Here is a 22,050-nt window from a genome sequence, read left to right on the forward strand (position 1 = left end):
CAGTCAACCTAGACCGCAGAGACTTTAGTGGGTTCGGTTAAAACGATGTGATGGAATGAAACATGATTGGGTCAAAAGACTTTAAACAGGACTGGACTGGACTCTAGTGGACCTGTAGAATATAGCTGCACTTTGTTGGACTTTGGACTTAAGTGGACAGAGTCCAGAACCTGGATATGTGAGTACAAACTTATTATTAAAACACAGAAGCCGTTTATTAACCAAGTCTTTTTATTATGCAAAAAAAAAATCAAATGTACATCAGACGATGCTCCTAAAAAGTCACCTGAGTCGGCCATAACCAAAGCATCATGTACTCTGTTTCCATGGCAACGGAACATCTGGTCCCATCTTGCTGTGTGGCCGCAGGAAAGCCGGCAACTGGCGGATTTGACCCGGGACCGACCGGACTAAAGTCCTAAGAGCCTGGTGCAGAAGAGGGGGTGGGGCCTGACCGCTCAGCCAGCTGAACAAGTCCTTTCCGAGCAGGTTTTGCCAGCGCTGCTGCTCGTCCCGTAGGGGGCGCACTGCCTTCGGTTCTGCCACGAAAAGCAGCAGCAGGTCGAGGCAGCGCCGGGCGTCATCCCGCTCGGCAGCGGGTGCGCCGCCGAGTCTCAGCAGCGCCGCATCCAGACCTTGCGGTCGCGCGCCGTGCACGAGAAGCAGCAGCAGGCAGTCCACGCGCGACAGCTCCACGGCCAGCTGAACCGCCGTCTTCCCCGCGTCGGCCGCGTGCGCGCACCCGCCGCAGGTGTCCAGGTATTCCCGCCGCCAGCCCTCTGGCGCCAAGTCCTTCAGCGCGTCCATCATCAGGCCGAGAATGGCGCGGCGGTTGTAGCGCACCGCGATGTGCAGGTGTGCCGCGCCGCCGCTGCTGCGGCACACGTTGCAGCGCGGCGCGTGAAGCGCGTTCACGGAGAAGTTGTTGAGCAGGTAATGCGCGTAGTCCCGGTGGTCGTGCACCAGCGCGTACATCAGCGCGTCGGCCGGCGAGAAGGAGCGCGGACGGCCGTCCTCCCAGAAGAACACTTCCATACTGCGCATGTCCTCCAGCAGCCACACCGGAAGTTGCTCCCGCACGGCGCAGTAGAAAGAGAAGGCGGTCCGCTCACAGTGCCGCTGAGATGGCGACGAGGACGCGGCTTCCGGTGGAGACGACAGCAACCACGGCATGACGTCACAGCCGACCACAGACGTCCCTCCAGCGGGAGCCTTGTGGGACTGCGTGTGTGTCCGCGGCGCCTTCAGCTTTAGGACATTTATAGGCCGTCAACAGCCCCTCCCACCGCGTACATGCGCACTTTGGGGGCAGGGCCGGTCCTGCATTGCACGCATAGCGAACATTGTCACGTGATTGATTATTGATATATGATCGACTACACTACGGACGTCTGTGTGTACGTAAACCAGAACACACACACACCCTATCACAAAAAGAAAACAACCCTCTTAACAAAAACAAATCATGTCTAGAAACCAGAAACTGAGATAGCAGTACAAGTATGTGAACTTATTGTATTATAATAAGTAAATAGTAAAGTCCATTAATAATAGTAGGACATAACGGATGATACAGTAATCACACAAATAAACTCTTGGTTTGACTTGGTTTGTGTCTTAACCTTGTTTTCGGCACAACTTACTAGTAAGACTTTTATTTTGTCGAGGCCATTTCCTGTGTTTGCCCTTGTATGGCGACTTCACGTTGTGTTTGTCAACTGCCGGATCATTACTTCTATTTGCATGTGCTGCTCTACGTTTGCTTGTGCCTGCCTCATTCTGTCGTGCATTTCCTTGTGAAGCTACCGTAAAACACACAAAAACAAAAGAAACGTAAGACATAACAAATAAATAACAATTTGACTATTCGTTTATATTAAATGTGTAAATGTTCCGAGTATACTTGAACGCACCACAAAAATCACATGCAGCAGTTCATAGATGTGTGGCTACACCACGAACTCGGGAAAGGTTAATGCTAATGGACACAAACCAGGATACGAGGAAGGACGAGGCAATATAAAGTAATAAACACACGACATGCCTACAGATAAAGACGGGACACTTTAATTTCAACGCTATTTCCCAAATAAACTTTCAGGACGTGTTCTACTTCCGGTAACTAGCGGCTAGCTAGCTTAACGGAAGTCCGCACCACACTCGCGTAGAAGCGTTGCGAGACTAAACTTAGCTTAGCATCGTGTCGGCGCTAGTTATGCCGGTAATCCTTGACAGAACCTCGGAGGGTGGAGGCAAGAGGAGAAGCAGGGGCCCCGGAGCGGCAGTCAGCATCGGGGGGAAGAGCGTGTCGGGGAATGGAAGCGGTAGCAGGAACGGCTGGGAAGATGGAAGTTCGGCATCAAGCAGTGATGAGGAACACGGTGGGTAGCCTCGGTCATGGACGCAAACTTCATCTTTGTGATTCCTCTCCCGGTGCATTACAAGAGTACTCTGTGTGTGTTCGTGCAGGCAGAGGGGGGATGCGGGTCGGACCGCAGTACCAAGCGGTGGTTCCGGACTTTGATCCAGGTAAGAAAGTCAAAGAACTGCATTTCCTGATGGGCAGCCTCGAACAAGTTCATGCTGTGACGAAACCCAAAGGGAAAACGTACTTTTGCGTACTACTTCATCAAATTACTACTCAGTAAACTCCACAACAAATACATATCACGATAACTAATGATAAAATAACTACTTTTATCCAACTACTAGTAAATTAATTCATTCTTGATTCAAGTTTTTTCCTATTTCTAATATTATTTTTCTTAAATTGTAGCGTTTGATGGTAATGTTGCAATTAGCGGTTATGTCAATTTCTGTTAAGAAAACGCTAGTACTACACACTCCGAGTGAATACAGTACACGAAATGAGACCAAATTCACGATGAAGTGAATAAAGGTTCTCCTCCCATTCTGTGTGGAAGTGGTACTTTTTGGCTTCTCAAGTTTGGAAGAAATAAATGCTAGCTAGTGGCCCTCTACAGTCCCTGCAGCCCAAAGGAGCGTAACGGAGTAACTCGGAATAGAGCCGCTGCTCCTCCCGGGCGCCTCCCTGGGGAGGTGTTTCAAGCTTGTCCGACTGGTAGGAGGCCTCGGGGGGGAAGACCTAGGATACTTTGTAGAGACTACGTCTCTCAACTGGCCCGGGAACGCCGCAAAACCTGGAAATCTGGGCTTCTAATGTAATTCCTAATGAAACCCATACGTACATACGTACATACATACATGCTATACTGCTAATAAATATGTTGTGTTTGTTTCCAGAGGTGGCGAGGACGTGTCAGCTGACAGACAGTGTGGACATGCTGGTGTGGACGCCCAGCAGTGGCGTACACAATCAATGTAAATATTGTCATGTATGACGCCATCTTCACTGGAAAAAAAATGATACTTTGGATCAACTTTATAAAATGACTATAATTTGTTACACCAAACAACCATTCACACTCACATTCATACCTATGGACAATTTGGAGTGGCTAATTAACCTAGCATGTTTTTGGAATGTGGGAGGAAATGGCCGAGGGTGGTTGTTACAACTTAGTTTTTTTCCAAAATGAAAATTAATTTTTACCATTACATATAAGTATAGATTTTACTTTGTTATAAGCTAATTGAGGTTAGCGTGCAGACCTCTAGGGGACAGCTAGGGGACCAGGGTTCAATTCCACCCTCGGCCATCTCTGTGTGGAGTTTGCATGTTCTCCCCGTGCATGCGTGGGTTTTCTCCGGGTACTCCGGTTTCCTCCCACATTCCAAAAACATGCTAGGTTAATTAGCGACTCCAAATTGTCCATAGGTATGAATGTGAGTGTGAATGGTTGTTTGTCTATATGTGCCCTGTGATTGGCTGGCCACCAGTCCAGGGTGTACCCCGCCTCTCGCCCCAAGAAGACAGCTGGGATAGGCTCCAGCACCCCCCACGACCCCAGTGAGGAAAAAAAACGGTAGAAAATGAATGAATGAAATTTCTGATTCAGTACAAAATATAATTTAAATATTTAATAATAATTATTTAATTCTACATTTAATTATTTAACTTTTATTTTAAATTATTTATTTAATTATTTTAAATTATTTAATGATTTATTTTAATATTATTTTAAATTATTTAATAATTTATTTAATTATTATTTTAAATTATTTAACTAATAATTTAGGTGCAACAAATGACAGTAAATTTTTTTAAAGTTGATCCAAAGTATCATTTTTTTCAGTGTCGTTTCATACTTTTCATTTTCTTTTTCCAACTTTTAGTGGATGAATACATCACCATTGCTAAAGACAAGCACGGATACAACATGGAACAGGTTCGGTCTTTTACGTTACTCACTGTCTCCTCACGCTGAAGGCTTCATGACGCTGCAGCGTAGACCCTCCATCTTGATGCTGTTTTCTGCCAAAGTACTGGGAAGCAGTATTCTCCTCAGCTTTTTGTGTAATTGTAGTAACACTATTAGTAAATGAAAGTTTTTTACTATGGCGCTGTAGCAAAATGAAGCCTTTACGTGACCCACTGTCTCCTCGCTGTTACGTTACTCACTACCGTGTCCTATGTTCCTGTGTCAGGCGTTAGGGATGTTGTTTTGGCATCAACACAACGTTGAAAAGTCGTTGGCCGACCTTCCGAACTTCACACCGTTTCCTGACGAGTGGACGGTGGAGGACCGGGTTCTGTTCGAGCAGGCCTTCAGCTTCCACGGGAAGAGTTTTCGTCGCATCCAGCAGATGGTTAGCGTTAGCTTTTTGGTAGGAGGCGGAGCCGTCATGCGATGAGCGAGCGTTCTCTTTTTTGACGTTGTAGCTGCCTGACAAGTCCATGGCCAGCCTGGTCCGGTTTTACTACTCGTGGAAAAAAAGCCGCACCAGAACCAGTCTCATGGACCGGCAACACCGCAAAGTCAAGCGGGACAGAGATGACAGGTGAGCGACGGAAAGAACACAGGTTTGATTCCGCCCGCGCCTGCTAAATGTGTGTCCGCGTGTGTGTGTTTCAGTGACGACGAGAGCCGTGGAAATGCTGCCAGTGATTTGGAGTCCACTCAAGTCAAAGATGTCCCCAAGGAGGTCGACTATTTACTCGGGTAAATACTTAAAAATACAAATATTCACGTTCTCCTCTTTTTTTTGTGTAATTTAGTTGACTTCTGGATCAGAGCGGTCACAGATGAAAAGTAGCGCTGGACTGAAAGTAAGAACCTTTCGATTTTTATTCATTCCGAAGCTGCCTCGTTTTACTCACTTCCTGTTGTATGTCGCCATGAACACACACACACAACACACACACACACACACACAACATACCATTGGAAGCTTGTCTTCTCCCCATTTCCTAGTTTGAGGGGTATTCTAGAAAGTGGTTAAAACTGAATACGTAAACCCTGAGACGAGGGAAACACTGGGCTTTCCATCAGTCATTGAACCTAACCTGCTTATAATAATAATAATAATTATAATAATAATAATAATAATAATAATAATTATAATAATAATAATAATTATAATAATAATAATAATAATAATTATAATAATAATAATAATTATAATAATAATAATTATAATAATTATAATTATAATAATAATAATTATAATAATAATTATTATAATAATAATAATTATAATTATAATAATTATTATTATTATAATTATAATAATAATAATTATAATAATAATTATTATAATAATAATAATTATAATTATAATAATAATTATAATTATTATTATAATAATAATTATAATTATAATTATTATTATAATTATAATAATAATTATAATTATAATAATAATTATAATTATTATAATTATAATTATAATAATAATTATAATTATAATAATAATTATAATAATAATTATTATTATAATTATAATAATAATTATAATAATTATTATAATTATAATAATAATTATAATAATAATTATAATAATAATTATAATTATAATAATAATAATTATTATTATTATTATAATAATAATTAATAATAGCATTTCTTTCTGTTTATTTCGACCACACATACACACATAATAAAGACGTTGTTGTGATGTTCGGAGTGTCCATGAATGCATCTGGCGGTAGCCGAGGGACAATGTGTTGTTCCAGATAAGAGTATGTATCGTTATGTTCATTAGAATAAAATTCATTCAAAGAATTTTGAGCTTTACTCACCTTTTTTAAATACACTGCTGTTATTATTATTATTATTATGAGCATAACTGTACATTTAATGAATGTTTGGTGTGCCGCATAAATGTTCATGAACATAAGCCCCCCTAAGCCCCTCTACCTTACTTACATTATTATTATTTATTTAAATTATTTGGGCAATTTACTGTTCACGCTGCACTTTACATTATGTTATTATGTTATTATGTCTATTCTATCTATTTATTCTCCACATTATTATTATTATTTATTATTACTTATCTTCTTTTGTGTCTGTTATTATATGGGAGCCAGGCAACGACATTTCGTTGGCAATTTCACTGCTGTGTTTTGTGCAATGACAATAAAGGGAGTCTATCTATCTATCTAACACAACAATAAAGGCCAGTAAGGATAATTCATAATGCCGCCTACAGAGAACATACTAACTCCTTATTTCTAAAATCACAAATACTTCAACTTGCTGATATAGTAATGGCTTTTTTTTTTTTTTTTTTTACATGCTACCAACATGATTTTATATTAATAACCATCTTCCCTTAACACAAGGTCTCCAATAGGTGGCACGGATTCAATGTCTTGCATGGAAAAAGTCACATTGTAACCCAAAATCTTAAAAATCTTAAAAAAAAAAAAAAAATGGTGATATTTGGGCAGAACCAAAACACATGTGATTGGTTAACATTGACTGTACCATGTTTTTAGTAGTGCGTACAGTATGTTATGACCACCAGTGTATCAACCTAGTAGATCACTTTGTCTTGAAAAAGCCATGTATAAATCCAGTACTGGATTACTATTCTTGTACTGGATTACTGTTGTTATACTCCTAACAAGCTGTGTGTGTGTGTGTGTGTGTGTGTGTGTGTGTCAGTCAGCAGGGTTCAAAGCGTCCCACAGGGCCAAGAAACGTCCGCCCAGGGGAATGTTCCTGAAGCAGGAGGATGTGGTCTCCTTGTCCTCCACGTGCGCTCCTGGCGTCCTACGACAGCTCGACGCTCAACTCACGGCCGTCAAGAGACACGTCTGTCTGACTTTGTGTTGTGTGTTTGTGTGTCTTTGTGTGTGTGTACATTGTACAACCGAGGCTTTGTGTGTGAGTATATGTGTAACTACGTGTGTGTGTGTGTGTGTCCAGGTCCAGAGCATCAAACAGGCCAACGGTTCTCTCAAGGAGAAGCTGAAATGCGGCGTGGATGAGTTCAGACAAGACGAGGTAACCATGGCGACATCACGCCGCCGTCACACTGACGGTAAGAGTATCGCCTCATGACGCGTTTGGTTTTTGGTTTAGGTGAACTGGAAGACGAACGGTCGCTGGAGCACAGACGAGCAGCTGCTGGCCGTCCAAGGTAACGAAACGCCAACATTTCGACGTCACGTCACGTCGCCTCGCCACGCTTATCACGTCCTTTCCGTAATCGACAGCCATCAGGAAGTACGGGCGGGACTTCCAGGCCATCTCAGATGTGATTGGGAACAAGTCGGTGGTCCAGGTGAAGAACTTCCTGGTCAACTACAGACGCAGATTTAACCTGGATGAAGTCCTTCAGGAGTGGGAGGCCGAAAACGGCTTGGAGGGCCGAGACGGTACGGAGAGCAATAAGGCCGGTCCGTCAGATGACGATGCGTCCAAGGGTGAGATATGGATGGATGGGGGATGGGGGGGGGCACAGATCCCCCACGGTCCTTGTTGTGGTGACCAGACTGTGTCACCGAAATGTAAATCGATATTGTACGTTTTATTTACGGCGTTTATTTCCACAGACGTCGCCCTTGCCAATGGTTCCTCTGACCTTTGACCTCGGTGGAGTGTGTGGAGGTACGACTCCGCCCCCTGTTCAGCATTATCGCTTCGATGCTGGTGATGAACTATTACATCATCGCTTCCGTATCGCTACGGAAACACTTTTTTTTAAAGGGTTGTTTTTATTAAATGCATTTGAAAGCAGGTGTTTGCATGATGATGATGATGATAATAATAATAATTATGTTGTCTGGACGTCATCTGAACGACATAAAACCACCTTTCCACTTATGTGATTATTTTTTTTCACGGGGCGCAGAACCCTTGGCGGTATTCCCGTGTGCATGCCTGGATGAGAGAATGGGATTCCCCTGAAAATGAGGTTTTATCGCTGGTTGGGTGCGTTTTTGTACTTCAATACTTCAATTGGTAGATTGAATGTGATTTATGTATATTATATTGTTGACAAGGTAATATGTATAGAACATAGTGTATGTTTTCTACATATTGTGCCATTTATATAACACTGGAGTAGCTAACTCAATGTAAGCTATATAAATAAGCTATTTAAAAGGGGTAGAAGTTATATTTTTTATAGCTTATTTGAGACATTGCTTTTATATAGCTTACACGATATAATTTTTAAAATATAAATGACATATATATGATAAAGGATATATAAAACAGGGCTGTAATTTCCACAGTACATAAAGGCGATCAGGTACGATGGGTCGCAAAGACAAGGACGCCCCCTGGTGGCGGCGCAGCGTGCAGTGATGGGGGATTTCCTGGGCGGAAGCAGCGGAGGGGGTTTCCACTGTGACCCGAACAGTCCTGCTGGCTGGAGCTCCGTACCTCCGTACTGGTTCCCAGTCCGTTTGCATCCCCACGACAGTACCGAGGGGACCCGCTGAGTCTTGAAAGCCGGAGCGGACCATGAGGAGGCCCGCGGCTGGGGAGGAAGCGGCAGGTCGGCGGTTTGAATCCCGCAGAGACGCGTCGAGGAGCTGCTGAGCCCAAACTGATTCATGTGAGTCAGCAGAACCGATGGAAGCTCCAGACAGTCGTTTGAAAACGATGCGAACGACGACCTGGTGCTCGAACTCTTTCAGTAGCTTCAATGACTACATGCTAACTGCTAGCATAGCAGGAGCCAGTAAACACAAGCCAGACCTGATCAATCGAACTCAGATCGAAAGTGAAATGGGACGAAATTGTACGTTTTTGGTTGAATTTAATGTAATATTGACTATAATACGCGATGGTTAGAATATTTAAAGTATATTTTGATGTTTGATCAAATATATTTTTATTTAATTTCTTTGGTTTGGTATTGATCAGCAGTCAATGGCATGTTTCGATCCTTAAATCCTTCCTCTCAAGAAGAGTTTTTTTTTTATAGTGAGGATTGCCTACATGCATTGAAGCATGGAGACATTTTTATCAATTTTGTACATGAAAGATGCTAAAAATAATCTAGTGTAGGTCAATATATGCTAAGCTATCATTTTTTGTGTTTTTATAGCTGAAAGCTAATTAACTGCGGTGTCACGAGACGAGCCGATGCACGAGATTAGATTAGATTTCCTTTAATACGTCAACTTTCCTGCTGTAAAGTTGACATTTCTCACAGCCAATTTGTGCTGTTTAACGTATGCAGCATTTCCACTGTATGTCTTTTGAATGAATTGTCCTGGCTGGTACTTGGAGATGGGCTCACCTTGCTAATTATTATTCCCACATGGGGGCTTTGGCATTTGGCTTTGCAAGTTACTTAGCATTCTTCTACTGTGTGTGTGTGTGTGTGTGTGTGTGTGTGTGTGGTAGTGTATGACTGACAGGAGGTCTCACTCTCTTCGCCATTTTGTGTATCCTCTTCCTGCCTGTTTGGATTCGAGATGAGGAAAACAGACAAACTTGCACACGTCAATAGATGGGGCCTTTATTTATCTGTGATTTATTATCATGACATCATTTTTTTTCTGAATGAGAAATCTTGTCACGTTTTGATCCCACCAGATGGATTAATCAATGTCAGTAATCGTCAGCTGATTAGTGCGATACAGTAATTCCCCCTTTATCGTGGCTAATTGGTTCCAGACCCAACCATGATGTGAATTTCCATGAAGTAGAACTCCTTCATAGATTGAATATTTACATAGTTATGTGCAGGGGCGTCACTAGGTTCTGAGTACAGGGGGGGCTTAGCCCCCTGGAGATGCACAGGATATGAATGAATGTAGTAGACATTCAAAAAAAATACAAAATCCAAATAAGGAACAAAAAGCGGGATATAACTTTCCCACTTTTGGACAGATTTAGTAGAGATACTCAATAGTTTTAGGCCACCATTAAATGTACACAAGTACACACAATCTATACTGCAAAACCGCTGCTCAAGCTCTGGAACCATTCTGTCCAGTGGACAGTCATCGATTATATAATAATCATTATTATATTATTAATTACTCTATTATTTTTACTATCATCATTATTCTTCTTCTGATTATTACTATTTTTTTATTTAATTATTAAATATTTTAATAATTTAATTTATTTTTATTTTTTATATACATTTTTTAATACAATTATTAATTATTTATTTAATATAATAATTAAATAATTAGTATTACTACTACTACTACAATACTAGTAGTAGTAGTAGTAGTAGGCTAGTATTAGCCAGCTTATTGACCTGCTTTTGCCCTATTATATGAAATTTGTCAGAGATTTTTTTTGGAAAAAAAAAAAAAAACAATACAAAAAATATCAAATTATTTAGTGGGGCTAAAATAGTCCTAATGACGCCACTGGTTATGGCACAACAAATTTAATATTTACTTCATACATTTTTTTAAATAATCTTTAGATAAAGAAACACATACCATATTTTTTGGACTATAAGTCGCTCCAGAGTATAAGTCGCACAAAGCCAAAAATACATAATTAGGTAGAAAAAACATACATAAGTCGCACTGGAGTATAAGTGGCATTTTTTGCGGGTAATTAATTTTCCAAACTACTTGACAAAAACAGATATTACGTCATCTTGGAAGGCAATTTCAATACAATAACAATAAAAGACGAGCCCTAATAAAAGAATAGAGAACAGGCTGAATAGGTGTAAGATATGCTAACACAATGCTTATTCAGCTACACAAAAAATAAACAAACAGAAACGGTGTCCAGTGTTTATGGAACATAAACACTTTTTTCATTTATAAGTCGCTCTGGAGTATAAGTCGCATGGATATTTCATGTTATTGATCGACTGATGACTGACTAAACAATAAATTGTGTTTGCTTATTAGGTCATGTCAGCTGGACGCAGTGTTGACAGGAGGGAGGTGCAGGTTCCCCTCCAGCAGGTGGCGCCTTCTCTTGTTCTGCCCCTGTCTGTGGCCCCGCCCATCACCCCGCCTCCCAGCCGACCAGCCAATCCCTGGCCTCCGAGTGACTCTTCACAAGGTCAAGTTATTCCATTGACTTTTGATATTTATATATATTTCCATATTGTGGACACATGGAGGTGCAATTCCACTATAAGCTACTCTGGCACATTATTGCTGTAGGAGGGGGCGTTAATGCACAGGGGTCTCAAACTCAATTTACCTGGGGGCCACTGGAGCTAGGGTCTGGGCAAGGCTGGGCTGCATCAGGTTTTCAAAAAAAAAAAAAAAACGCATTTATTAAAAACAGAAAAATATACAAACTTTTTTAGTGTTTTGGTTCCGATTTTCTACAATAAAAGCTCTGATAAAACATTCCACTGTTCTCAAATATCTTACTTTTTATTTTTCCGCACAAAATAAGATGAAAAATAAATAAACAAATCAAGAATAAAGAAAATCAATCAATCAGTAATAAATAAATATAATAATAATAATAATAAAAACTTAAGAAAGCACATATAGTTGGTGGGTAGACAAATGATTTTTTTCATATTAAAATGAACAAAGCATTATTAGAGCCCTGTAGACATGACAAAACACGACTATAGTCACATTTATACTCTTTTTATTTACAACATATTGCGCAACTGCAGGGTCTTGAGACACATGCTAACTCGCTAACTAGAGAGCTAGCCACCTAAACGGTAGCCTCCGAGTTATTTCCTTTCAACTTAAATAGCCAAAAACTTACCACTTCCACACGGATAGGGAGGATAACTATTAACAGTTATTTAACCTTTAACATGAACATTAATCAAACGTAATAATTTTTTCTGGGTACATGATACCATACAGCATCCATATCAAACTAACATTAAACTTTCATATCAAGGCGGGGGCCTCAAACTAGTGTCCTGCGGGCCACATTTGGCCCGCGGGCCGCGTGTTTGAGACCCCTGGTTTTGTGTGTGTGTGAGTGCGAAGGCTTTAAAGTGGGCGTCTTCTATTCTTTTTTTTTTGTTTTTTTTTTTTTAAAGTGGGCGTCTTCTATTCTTATATCCAGGGGTCACTGCGGGCTTCCTGCCGCTTCATGGTGGCTTCACGGATCGCTTTGTTGAGAGTCCTGAGGAGAAGTATCTGTGCGAGTCCTGCAGGCTGGTCCTGTGTCAGCCTCGCCAGACCGAGTGCGGACATCGCTTCTGTCAGAGCTGCATCGCTGACATCCTCAGGTGACGCGCACACGTTTAGCTGCCTCGTGGACCTGCCGTAACTCGAGTGTTTGTGCCCTGCAGTCGCCCCAACCCCGTGTGCCCGGCTGACATGGAACCATTGTTCAGCAACAAAGTGAGCGACGCTAAAAACAAATTCATGACCGTTATTCAGCAGCGACTGACAGCTCGCTTGCTTTTCAGATCTTTCGAGACGTTTGCTGCCATCGGGAAATCATGACGCTGAAGGTTCACTGTCGCAGTGAAAACAAAGGCTGTCAGGAGCAGATGAGTCTGCAGCAGATACCCGTGAGCGTCGTCTTTGCATTACTTTGGCAACAAGGACCACGTTGGCTGATACGGTGGCTGATCACCTGATCAATATCGCACGCAGGAGCACCTCAACGTGTGTCCGTTCTTCGAGGTTCCTTGTCCGCTGGGGAAATGCAAGGAGCGAATGATGAGGAAAGAAATTCCTGACCACCTGAGCTGGAAATGCAAACACCGAGAGGCCGCGTGCGACTTTTGTATGACCAAGATGCCGCTGACCGACCTACAGGTAAGCTATGACATCATGCCTGTGATGTCATCGCTGACATCATAGCAGTGACGACGCGGCTGTGATATATCATTTCTGTGACATCGTGGTAATTTGACGTCGTGGTATCGTTGCCGTAACATGATGGATGTGATATCGAGGCTGCCCCTGATGTCACGGCTGTGATATCGTGTGATGTCACGGCTGTGATATCGTGTGATGTCACGGCTGTGATATCGTGTGATATCACTTCATGGGTTGTGACATTGTGGCTGTGATGTCGTCACCGTGATATCATTGCGACATTATCGCTGTGATGTCATGAGGCCTGTGGCGATAACAGCTGCATGGTATGTTGTACTATAAAGGATTGATGATAAATATTATTATTATTATAATTATTTTTTATAATTAATTTTATTATAATATTATTATATTATCTTATTATTATATTATTTATTATAATAATTATTATTATAACAGCTGCACGGTATGTTGTACTATAAATGATTGATGATAAATATTATTATTTTTTATAATTAATTTTATTATAATTATATAATTATTTATAATATAATATTATATTATATTATATTATATTATATTATATAATTATTAATTATTATTATTAATTAATTATTAATTATATAATTATTAATAATTATTATAATAACAGCTGCATGGTATATTGTACTATAAATGATTGATGAGAAATAGTATTATTATTATTTTTTAATAAATAATTTTTAATTATTTTTATTATAATTATAAAATTATTATTATTATTATTATTATTATTATTATTTTGAGACAAAATTAACCGCTAATATAATGATAATATACATAATTGCTAACATATTTATTCATTCATTCATTTTCTACCGCTTATCCCAGGGGTCGGCAACCTTTACTATCAAAAGAGCCATTTTACTCCCTCGCTCACTGAAGAAAAATAGAATGGAGCCTCGAAACATAATTTAACAGCAGAATATAGGGGCTGCATAGCGGTCGAGTGGGTAGCACGCAGACCTCACAGTGAGGAGACCCGAGTTCAATCCCACCCTCGGCCATCTCTGTGTGGAGTTTGCATGTTCTCCACGTGCAAGAAATGTGTAGCAACATGCTCACATCCAGAGCAAATTGCGAGTCTCCCAAGATTTTGATTGACTGCCAGATTTGGAGGGAATTTTGGGGTATCAAAGTAGTTCAGAGTTGATCAAGTACTCTTGCTAGTATACGGCTTCACAGAAAGTCAGATTTATTTCAAAAGTCATTACAAAGATGCATATTTTCCTCATTCGGGTGTTAAAACAAATATTTGAGCATTGCAAAGGGAGCCACAACAAAGAGGCTGAAGAGCCACATGCGGCTCTGGAGCCGTAGGTTGCTGACCCCTGGCTTATCCTCACGAGGGTGGCGGGGGGTGCTGGAGCCTATCCCAGCTGTCTTCGGGCGAGAGGCGGGGTACACCCTGGACTGGTGGCCAGCCAATCACAGGGCACATATAGACAAACAACCATTCACACTCACATTCATACCTATGGACAATTTGGAGTCGCATTTTTATTTTATTTTTATTTTTATTTTTATTTTTATTTTTATTTTTATTTTTATTTTTATTTTTATTTTTATTTTTATTTTTATTTTTATTTTTATTTTTATTTTTATTTATTTCGAACATGAACAACATCCAAAGCACAACAAACCAACCCAAATCAATACAAATACAAATACTAATGTATATATAAACGTACACATGTTCCAAAGAAGAAGAAGTCTTTAACCTAGCATGTTTTTGGAATGTGGGAGGAAACCGGAGTACCCGGAGAAAACCCACGCATGCACGGGGAGAACATGCAAACTCCACACAGAGATGGCCGAGGGTGGAATTGAACCCGGGTCTCCTAGCTGTGACCTCTACGCGCTAACCACTCATTCACCGTGTAGCCATATTGCAAATATATAATAATGCAAAACTGTCCTCTGCAATTGCCGTTTGTGACGTGTATTTTTTTATCAATCTGTCAAACATTTGCAGCATTTCTTGAAATGAAGATATTAAAGAGCAGCATTTCTTTTTGCAATGCAGCTAAGTACACTGTGAGCACTTACCGTTTTTGGATTAACTTTGTCGATCAAACTGTCAGGACAAAGGCTCAGCGTCTGGAGGTGCCATTTTGTTTTACCTGATGGGTAAACTGGGTGGAGTGGTGATGTCTCAGGTGGCTATGCTAGTTAGCTGTGCCACCACTTTTAAACAAATGTCTCCGTATTGATGGGCTAACTTTGGTCGTTCGGTTTTGGAGCTGGATCTTACCTTGCGTGGCTCCTCAGGGGGCTGCACTCCTGTGTGTTTATGCTAGCGGTTCCGCCTCCCCCCCACAGAGACAAAGTAGTCTCTTCCAACGTGTTTGGAGGCAAGAGATAAGGAAAACGAACGTGCCGCCCACGGGGGTATATTGAAGCCGGTTTTCATTTATGTTGCGATTTATTGATCATCCGAGGCGGAGATATCATAGCTGTGACATCATCACTGTGGCATCATGGCTGTGACATCATCACTGTGACGATCACTCGGATGTAATGGCTGTGGACGTTCACACCAAGGTTTTGTTGTAGAAACATCAGGAGACGGTGTGTCCGGCGTTCCCCGTGTCTTGTCCTAACCTCTGCTCCTTCTCCTCGCTGCCACGGCGCGAGGTAACTAGTCACATGATGCTCCCAGTGTGTGTGTGTGTGTGTGTGTGTGTGTGTGTGTGTGTGTGTGTGTGTGTGTGCGTCGCCGCTGATTGTAGCGTTTGTGTTCCAGCTGGCCAGTCACCAACACGAATGTCCCAAAGCTCAGGTGAGCTGTCCGTATCATCGCTACGGCTGCTCCTACAAAGTAAGCCCACCAGCGTGCTCGTCTTATCTGTCTGAGTGTGGTTGTCAATAAAGTTTGTTTCAATCAGGGTTTGAATCAGGACGTCAGACAGCATGAGACATCTTCTGCGGCCGAGCACCTGAAGATGATGCGTGTGAATAACGTTTCATTGGAGAGCAAGGTAACGTCCTCTCATCGTCTTCTTCTTCACTGGCTCCTCACTGGACCTTCAACGTATGTGCGTGCGTGCGTGCGTGTGTCCGTACAGGTGGACGAGGTCAAAGGTGAGTTGATGGACAAGTGCAAAGTTCTTCCCGTCCTCAGCACTCGCCTGTGCGAAGTGGAGAACCAGAACAATGAGCTAAGGGAGAAGAGTCGACACATGGAGCAGAAGGTGGCGTCCATGCAGGTTAGTGTTTCTTGTCATGTGCATCCCGTCACATGACCACATGACGCGTCACGCTAGCTAAATCATTTTGCATAAAACATCTTAACTAAATATATTATATATCATAACAAATGGGTATTTATAGGTTAACTTCGGTCTCGGGCTGATACTGGCACTTGGGGGGCATGATACTGGGCCTGATACCAGACAAACCATGTGATGATCTTATTATCACATAATATTTAATTAAAAATTTATTTCAAGAAATATTTCAATTTATTACATGTATTACATGTATATGTAAACAGTGTAAACACAATAATTTCAACAATATTTCAACAATTTATCAACAGTCTTATCATATCAATATAGCTTACAATTAAAGTTCTGATGTTTATATTAACAGTGATATTTCCTGTCACGTGATTGGAGTTCAGAAAGTTAAGCCCCGGAAGCCCACTTCACTAACTAGGAGTTTTGTAGCGCGTAGTTACAGACTGGAGACTTTACTCGTGGCACACGCTAGTATGCTGTTCTCTGATTGGTTGTTTCACTAGCCTGATACCAGAACAGCGCGCTCTGAGTGGACAGCTACGGGGGCTGATACCGGACATGGTTAAACTCTATATTTGATCAGTATCACCGCCCTGGGCTTTGATACAGTATCATTTTAGCCATTTCCCGTATCATTCATGGGTGGTTTCTAGTGTATAGGGACAATTAATGCTGTAGTTTGTGATAATATCAGTTACCGGCAACTTCACAGCTAATAGCTTATAGCTATTCTATACGCAAAGCGAATCAGTGATCACTGTCGCCCTCTAGTGTTCTGAAAAAGAAGTGCACAACGAACAAAGTTAACATTCTAGTTATCTGTCTGTGTATTCTTTATAATGTAAACACTTGGAGGTGTATAATACATCTTATTGTAATGCTTTTTATGGTGTATACTACATCTTATTAAAATACTCTATGCCGTGTTTAATACACACAGTTTAAATGGTATATAATACATTTTATTCTAATACTTTTTATGTGTATAATCTTTCTTTGTGTATTCAGAGGTGGATTTCCTTAAAAAATGATTGTAATTTATAACACATGTTCATAGTTATTTGTCATTATCATTTTTATTATTATTATCATGTTTGCTTCTGGTAGATGTTTTTTTTTACATTCTGAATTGTTTTCTCTTTTGACAAGGTCCTTGTCTGAGATCTGAAAAAGTCTTTAAAGTGTTTGAACTTGAACTTTGTGGCATATTTTGAGGAACATGTAGTAGGACACGTTGAAGATAGCAGTATACAAGTAAAGCTTCTAGAAGTTTCCACAGACTAGACTGAGGTGAGCAAAGCTGCACAGCGTCACATGACCATATGTGTGTCTCTGTCTAGAAGCTGATGAGCTCTCATTCAGAGAAGCTGTTGGAGGTGGAGCTTGACCTCCGTTCCCTCACTTTGCTCAGAGAGGAGTTGGACAAGCTCCGCCTGTCTCTGGACAACGTCCGCAGCAGACTCAACACCGTTGAACAAGGAGGACGCTCCGGCAGTGGAACGCTTACTTTGGGTCAGAAGACACATCGGACATTGGACACCTGATGCGGATGGTCGTCTAACTCTGTTTGCCTTTTCGCAGCCTCCCTGGAGACGCAACAGCATCGCCATGGCGACATGCTGAGCGTACACGACATCCGGCTGGCCGACATGGACCTGCGTTTTCAGGTGCTGGAGACCGCCAGCTACAACGGGACGCTCATCTGGAAGATCCGTGACTACAAGAGACGGAAACAGGAAGCGGTGGCCGCAAAGACTTTATCGTTGTATTCACAGCCATTCTACACGGGTTATTTTGGCTATAAAATGTGCGCGCGCGTCTACCTGAACGGAGACGGCATGGGCAAAGGGACGCACCTGTCGCTCTTCTTCGTGGTGATGCGGGGCGAGTACGACGCTCTGTTGCCCTGGCCCTTCAAACAGAAGGTATTACAAACGTACCGCCGCTCTCTGGAACGCCGAGTCATCCGCGTTGTTGTCCGTCCCGTCAGGTGACGCTCATGCTGATGGACCAGGGTGCGTCTCGGAAGCACCTGGGCGACGCCTTCAAGCCCGACCCAAACAGCAGCAGCTTCAGACGTCCCGCCGCAGAGATGAACATCGCCTCCGGATGTCCTCTCTTCGTTTCCCAGAGCGTCCTGGAGTCCGGCAGTTACATCAAGGATGACACCATTTTCATCAAGGTGACCCTGCTAAGCCCTGCCCCTTTTCTCAAAATACTATAGAATATACTAGATACCTGTAGTATTGTGGGACAAGATGTACACAAGATGTAGTTACTACGAGATATTAGTACAAATACTAGATAGTTGTAGAAAGTGACAGGCATGAGACACAGTTTCCTCTTCATGAGTTGGACTGAATGTTTATTTATATTTGGGTCGGTAGGTTACCGTGGATACGTCTGACCTTCCTGATCCGTGACCGTGTGACATGACCTGGCCACGCCTACCCGGTGACGATAATTGGGGAGGACCCTCGTCCAGCTGCCAGCCAGTCCAGCAGTAGCTAACCCAACCAGTGTGTGGTGAGGACATTGTTATTGATGCTGTGCATCAGGCTTCACTTCCTGTTGCGAACTTCCTGTTTACTGAGGCATCCTGGGAAATCGGCTGTGAAAGCATTCAAATGTTCATGAGCGCCGTCATGATAAAGTGCTTCTTGAAGTTGGACTCGATAAAACAAAGCGTCCTGAGGGACAACGATGAGTGGGCGGATAACGTTCCTGGATGGACGTGAGGTCGTGACTTTGATAGACGTTCCTCTGTGGCCTCAGAGGTTGTACCGTTTGAATGTTTGTCCAAATAATAAGGAAATAAGAAAACCTGTGTGTTGTTGTTTTGTGAAAATGAGCGTCAAAGGGAATAAAGAGTATTTCACGATCCATTCTTTGATCATCCAACCAATATAAAATCCTTTGCTTTCTGATCTCAACATACTTGTATGGTTGTCCAGTATAGCGTCTGTGATGCGTCATGATACAATTTACTGAAAGTTATGCAAACATGAGCGCTGTCATCAACAGGAACCCAGTACTAACTTTATTTAAACACACAAATGGAACTAACATATTGAAATAAAAGACTTTTCCAATATAATTCTAGACATTTTGAATGAATTTTGGAATTCTTACGATATAAAATATGCAGGATTTCAATTCCACACGAAAATGTTCCCGAAGTATTTCAGAGCGTGGCGCTAGTGCGCCTAAAAGTTTGTTGCTAACAAATCCAACGAAGAAGACGAAGCGGAAGCGGAAGTAGCAACGGCAGTAATTCAAGTTAAAGTTTTGTTTCATTTGTCTTTTGTGCTTCTCCGAAAGCTAAAAAAAAAACGTCTTTGTGCTGCTCCAATCCCTCAAGAAACGTTCTTTTGTTTGTGACGTTGGTCACACATTGTGAGGAATTCTCTTCGTTGCGGTTTCAGTCGGTGAGTTGACTTTCTGACAGTTAGCATACGAGCAGTTCACGTGACACTATTATGTATTGGAGGACGTTAAGAGCGGTATTGTTTCGACCATCAAATTGGCCAGCATATAAAATGCGACTCGGGTTCTTGGTGTAACTTTGAACCGAATTTTGAGTCAATGTGATATGAATTCAAGACGTTTGCCACTCGCGTCTTTGGCTTTTCTGTGCGTTGTAAATAATAAAAGCTGCACGAGCCAGTTAACAAAGTGATGGGATCCGTCTATTCCGCCTATAAAACCGTCCAAAAACCGTCTAAAACAACATTGTATTGTTTTATATACATGCTGTAACCATGTTGTATCGGGTACATTCATGATAACATGTAATACTTGTTGTATTTTTGCCATATTTTAGTCATTTAAAGCATGACCGGAAGTCCGGAACATTCACATCCGTCAACAACATCAACATAGATTTGCTATCACTAATCAGGGGCGTCACTAGGTTCTGAGTGCGGGGGGGGGGCCCCCTTGGAGATGCACAGGATATGAATGAATGTAGTAGACATTAAAAAAAAAATCCAAAAAAACAAATAAGGAAGAAGAAGCGGGATATAACTTTCCCACTTTTGGACAGATTTAGTAGAGATACTTCTTCTGATTATTACTACTACTGCTACTACTACTACTAAGGCTACTAATACTACTACTACTACTAGCAGTAGGCTAGTATTCGCCTGCTTATTGGCTTCCTTATTAGCCTGCTTTTGCCCTATTATATAAAATTTGTAAGAGATTTTTTTTTTGTAAAGAATGAAACCCCCCTAAAATAGGCCTAATGACGCCACTGTCACTAATCATGACAGACTAGTTTTACTTTTACCCCCCCCCCCCCCCCCCCCCCCCCCCATGCAGCAACTAATTTGTCTGGAAGCTTAGCAGAGCCAGTTATATCGTGAAACACGAACCCATACTCATTCGCTGACGAAATAACAGAACAAAACAGTCGCCATGTCCCCTCTGGCTGGGATGCTGACTGATGGGATGGCCGTATCTTCCAGCACAGTACTTGTGCTCCTTGTTGAACTGGTAAATTCAGTTCCAACTGCTGACTCAGCAACTCCGGGAGTTTCTGTGCCATCTCGGTAGTGGCATGATGCGTTGTGACTGAGGCACGGTGTCACTATGCCAGAAAAGTACTTCTACAATAGTGTCAAAAATAGCTTGATTGATATGTAGGTCACCTTGTGTAGTAAATGGGACATTGATGGTGTTTTATTATAGAGGGCCTTATAGGTGATCCAGGTGCATCCTGTTACGTGCATTGTTAGCTTCCTTGTGCTAACTGGTTTTCCCTCTTTTGAACCCACAGAAAAGGGAAAATACGTGAGTGCAAATGATTTTGGAAACATAAAAAAAAAGCCATTTTCCTTTTAAAAAGTTATGCCTTTTTGAAAATGAATAAGCTGATCAAGTTTCAAATCACCTTCAACCAATGTAGAAACACCGCGGCGTGTTAGAAGCGCTATTTTCATCTTCTACGTTTATACTAACATGGAAGATAAGCGTTCACTGCTGTCTGAGTTTCTTTGTTGAGTATGTTTTTGAGTATTTTGTGTCTTTTATTCAACACACCACGCACACTCGCATATTTCTATAATAATTTCAACAACATGTAGCCTACATAAAGTGTTGAGTTGAATTGTTTTAGTTCGTACGTTCCCTGAAGACAACGCGATAGGGCAGGGGCGGCCATTTAGGCTTCTCTTCCAATAAAATTGGAGCCTCAAAACATTATAACAGCTTATGAACCTGTTAAAGTTTAAATTTGACCTGTTACAACAACAAAATTGAAATAAAAGTGCATCGAGCTTGTGTAGGCCTGCTCTGAAATAATTTCAACACTAACCTCTTAGCCTTTTTCAGTGAAATTAAAACAAAATGTAGCCAACTTGAACATGAAAAAGCTCATCGGAGTTGACATTTCTGCATTTAAGTTTTGTTTGCTCACGAGTATTTACGCCCTGCCTGAGTTGTCATCAATAACTTTTGTTGGTCCCGTCCTTGACTGTCTCTGGATAGAGATATCTTCTTTTCATTTTCACGATTCTGTCACGTATTCTCCATCTGTGAATGGCTTCCCTGTTAGACGTTGTATTTTATCATCTCCGCTTTGCGCCGCCATGTTGCTGGGCACAGAAGAATGTTGGTACGGACGTCCATGAAGGATAGTCTAGATCAGGGGTCTCAAACCTGGGGGCCACTGGAGCTCGGGTCTGGGCGAGACTGGGC

The 22,050-nt window shown here is 41.6% G+C and overlaps 4 protein-coding genes across 6 annotated transcripts in view; 3 read left to right on the plus strand and 1 right to left on the minus strand.

The window, feature by feature from the left end:
* Window positions 1–219: 219 nt before the first annotated feature.
* On the minus strand, window positions 220–1,268 carry LOC131140519 (ankyrin repeat domain-containing protein 9-like). The gene has a single exon (XM_058091019.1). It carries the CDS (start codon window positions 1,171–1,173, stop codon window positions 310–312), a length of 864 nt encoding a protein of 287 aa, XP_057947002.1. The 5' UTR covers window positions 1,174–1,268; the 3' UTR covers window positions 220–309.
* A 538-nt stretch (window positions 1,269–1,806) lies between these two features.
* On the plus strand, window positions 1,807–8,111 carry LOC131140518 (REST corepressor 1-like). Its single transcript, XM_058091018.1, has 13 exons — window positions 1,807–2,381; window positions 2,470–2,529; window positions 3,265–3,342; window positions 4,258–4,310; window positions 4,570–4,731; window positions 4,805–4,923; window positions 4,998–5,067; window positions 5,141–5,191; window positions 7,035–7,184; window positions 7,299–7,376; window positions 7,455–7,512; window positions 7,589–7,798; window positions 7,928–8,111. Exons 1-13 carry the CDS (start codon window positions 2,216–2,218, stop codon window positions 7,960–7,962), a joined length of 1,290 nt encoding a protein of 429 aa, XP_057947001.1. The 5' UTR covers window positions 1,807–2,215; the 3' UTR covers window positions 7,963–8,111.
* Window positions 8,112–8,668: 557 nt separating this feature from the next.
* LOC131140517 (TNF receptor-associated factor 3-like) lies at window positions 8,669–19,417 on the plus strand. 2 transcript variants are annotated; one of them, XM_058091016.1, is made up of 14 exons: window positions 8,669–8,937; window positions 11,219–11,375; window positions 12,363–12,528; window positions 12,592–12,643; window positions 12,712–12,816; window positions 12,902–13,066; window positions 15,665–15,745; window positions 15,855–15,929; window positions 15,997–16,089; window positions 16,177–16,317; window positions 17,691–17,862; window positions 17,932–18,275; window positions 18,341–18,532; window positions 18,738–19,417. In XM_058091016.1, the coding sequence occupies exons 2-14, from the start codon at window positions 11,222–11,224 to the stop codon at window positions 18,771–18,773; spliced, it is 1,776 nt and encodes a 591-aa protein (XP_057946999.1). In that variant the 5' UTR covers window positions 8,669–8,937; window positions 11,219–11,221; the 3' UTR covers window positions 18,774–19,417. The 2 variants fall into 2 exon arrangements, with proteins under 2 accessions (XP_057946999.1, XP_057947000.1); XM_058091017.1 differs by lacking the exon at window positions 15,665–15,745.
* Window positions 19,418–19,589: 172 nt separating this feature from the next.
* The window catches only part of LOC131140596 (mirror-image polydactyly gene 1 protein-like), a 30,439-nt gene continuing 27,978 nt past the window's right edge, over window positions 19,590–22,050 (plus strand). For both annotated transcript variants that reach the window (XM_058091176.1, XM_058091177.1), the window contains exon 1: window positions 19,590–19,778. The gene's annotated coding sequence lies outside the window, so the exon portion shown is untranslated. The remainder of the gene's footprint in view (window positions 19,779–22,050) is intronic.

The sequence above is a fragment of the Doryrhamphus excisus genome, chromosome 13 (genome assembly GCF_030265055.1).
Source record: "Doryrhamphus excisus isolate RoL2022-K1 chromosome 13, RoL_Dexc_1.0, whole genome shotgun sequence".
NCBI classification, from domain to species: Eukaryota; Metazoa; Chordata; class Actinopteri; order Syngnathiformes; family Syngnathidae; genus Doryrhamphus; species Doryrhamphus excisus.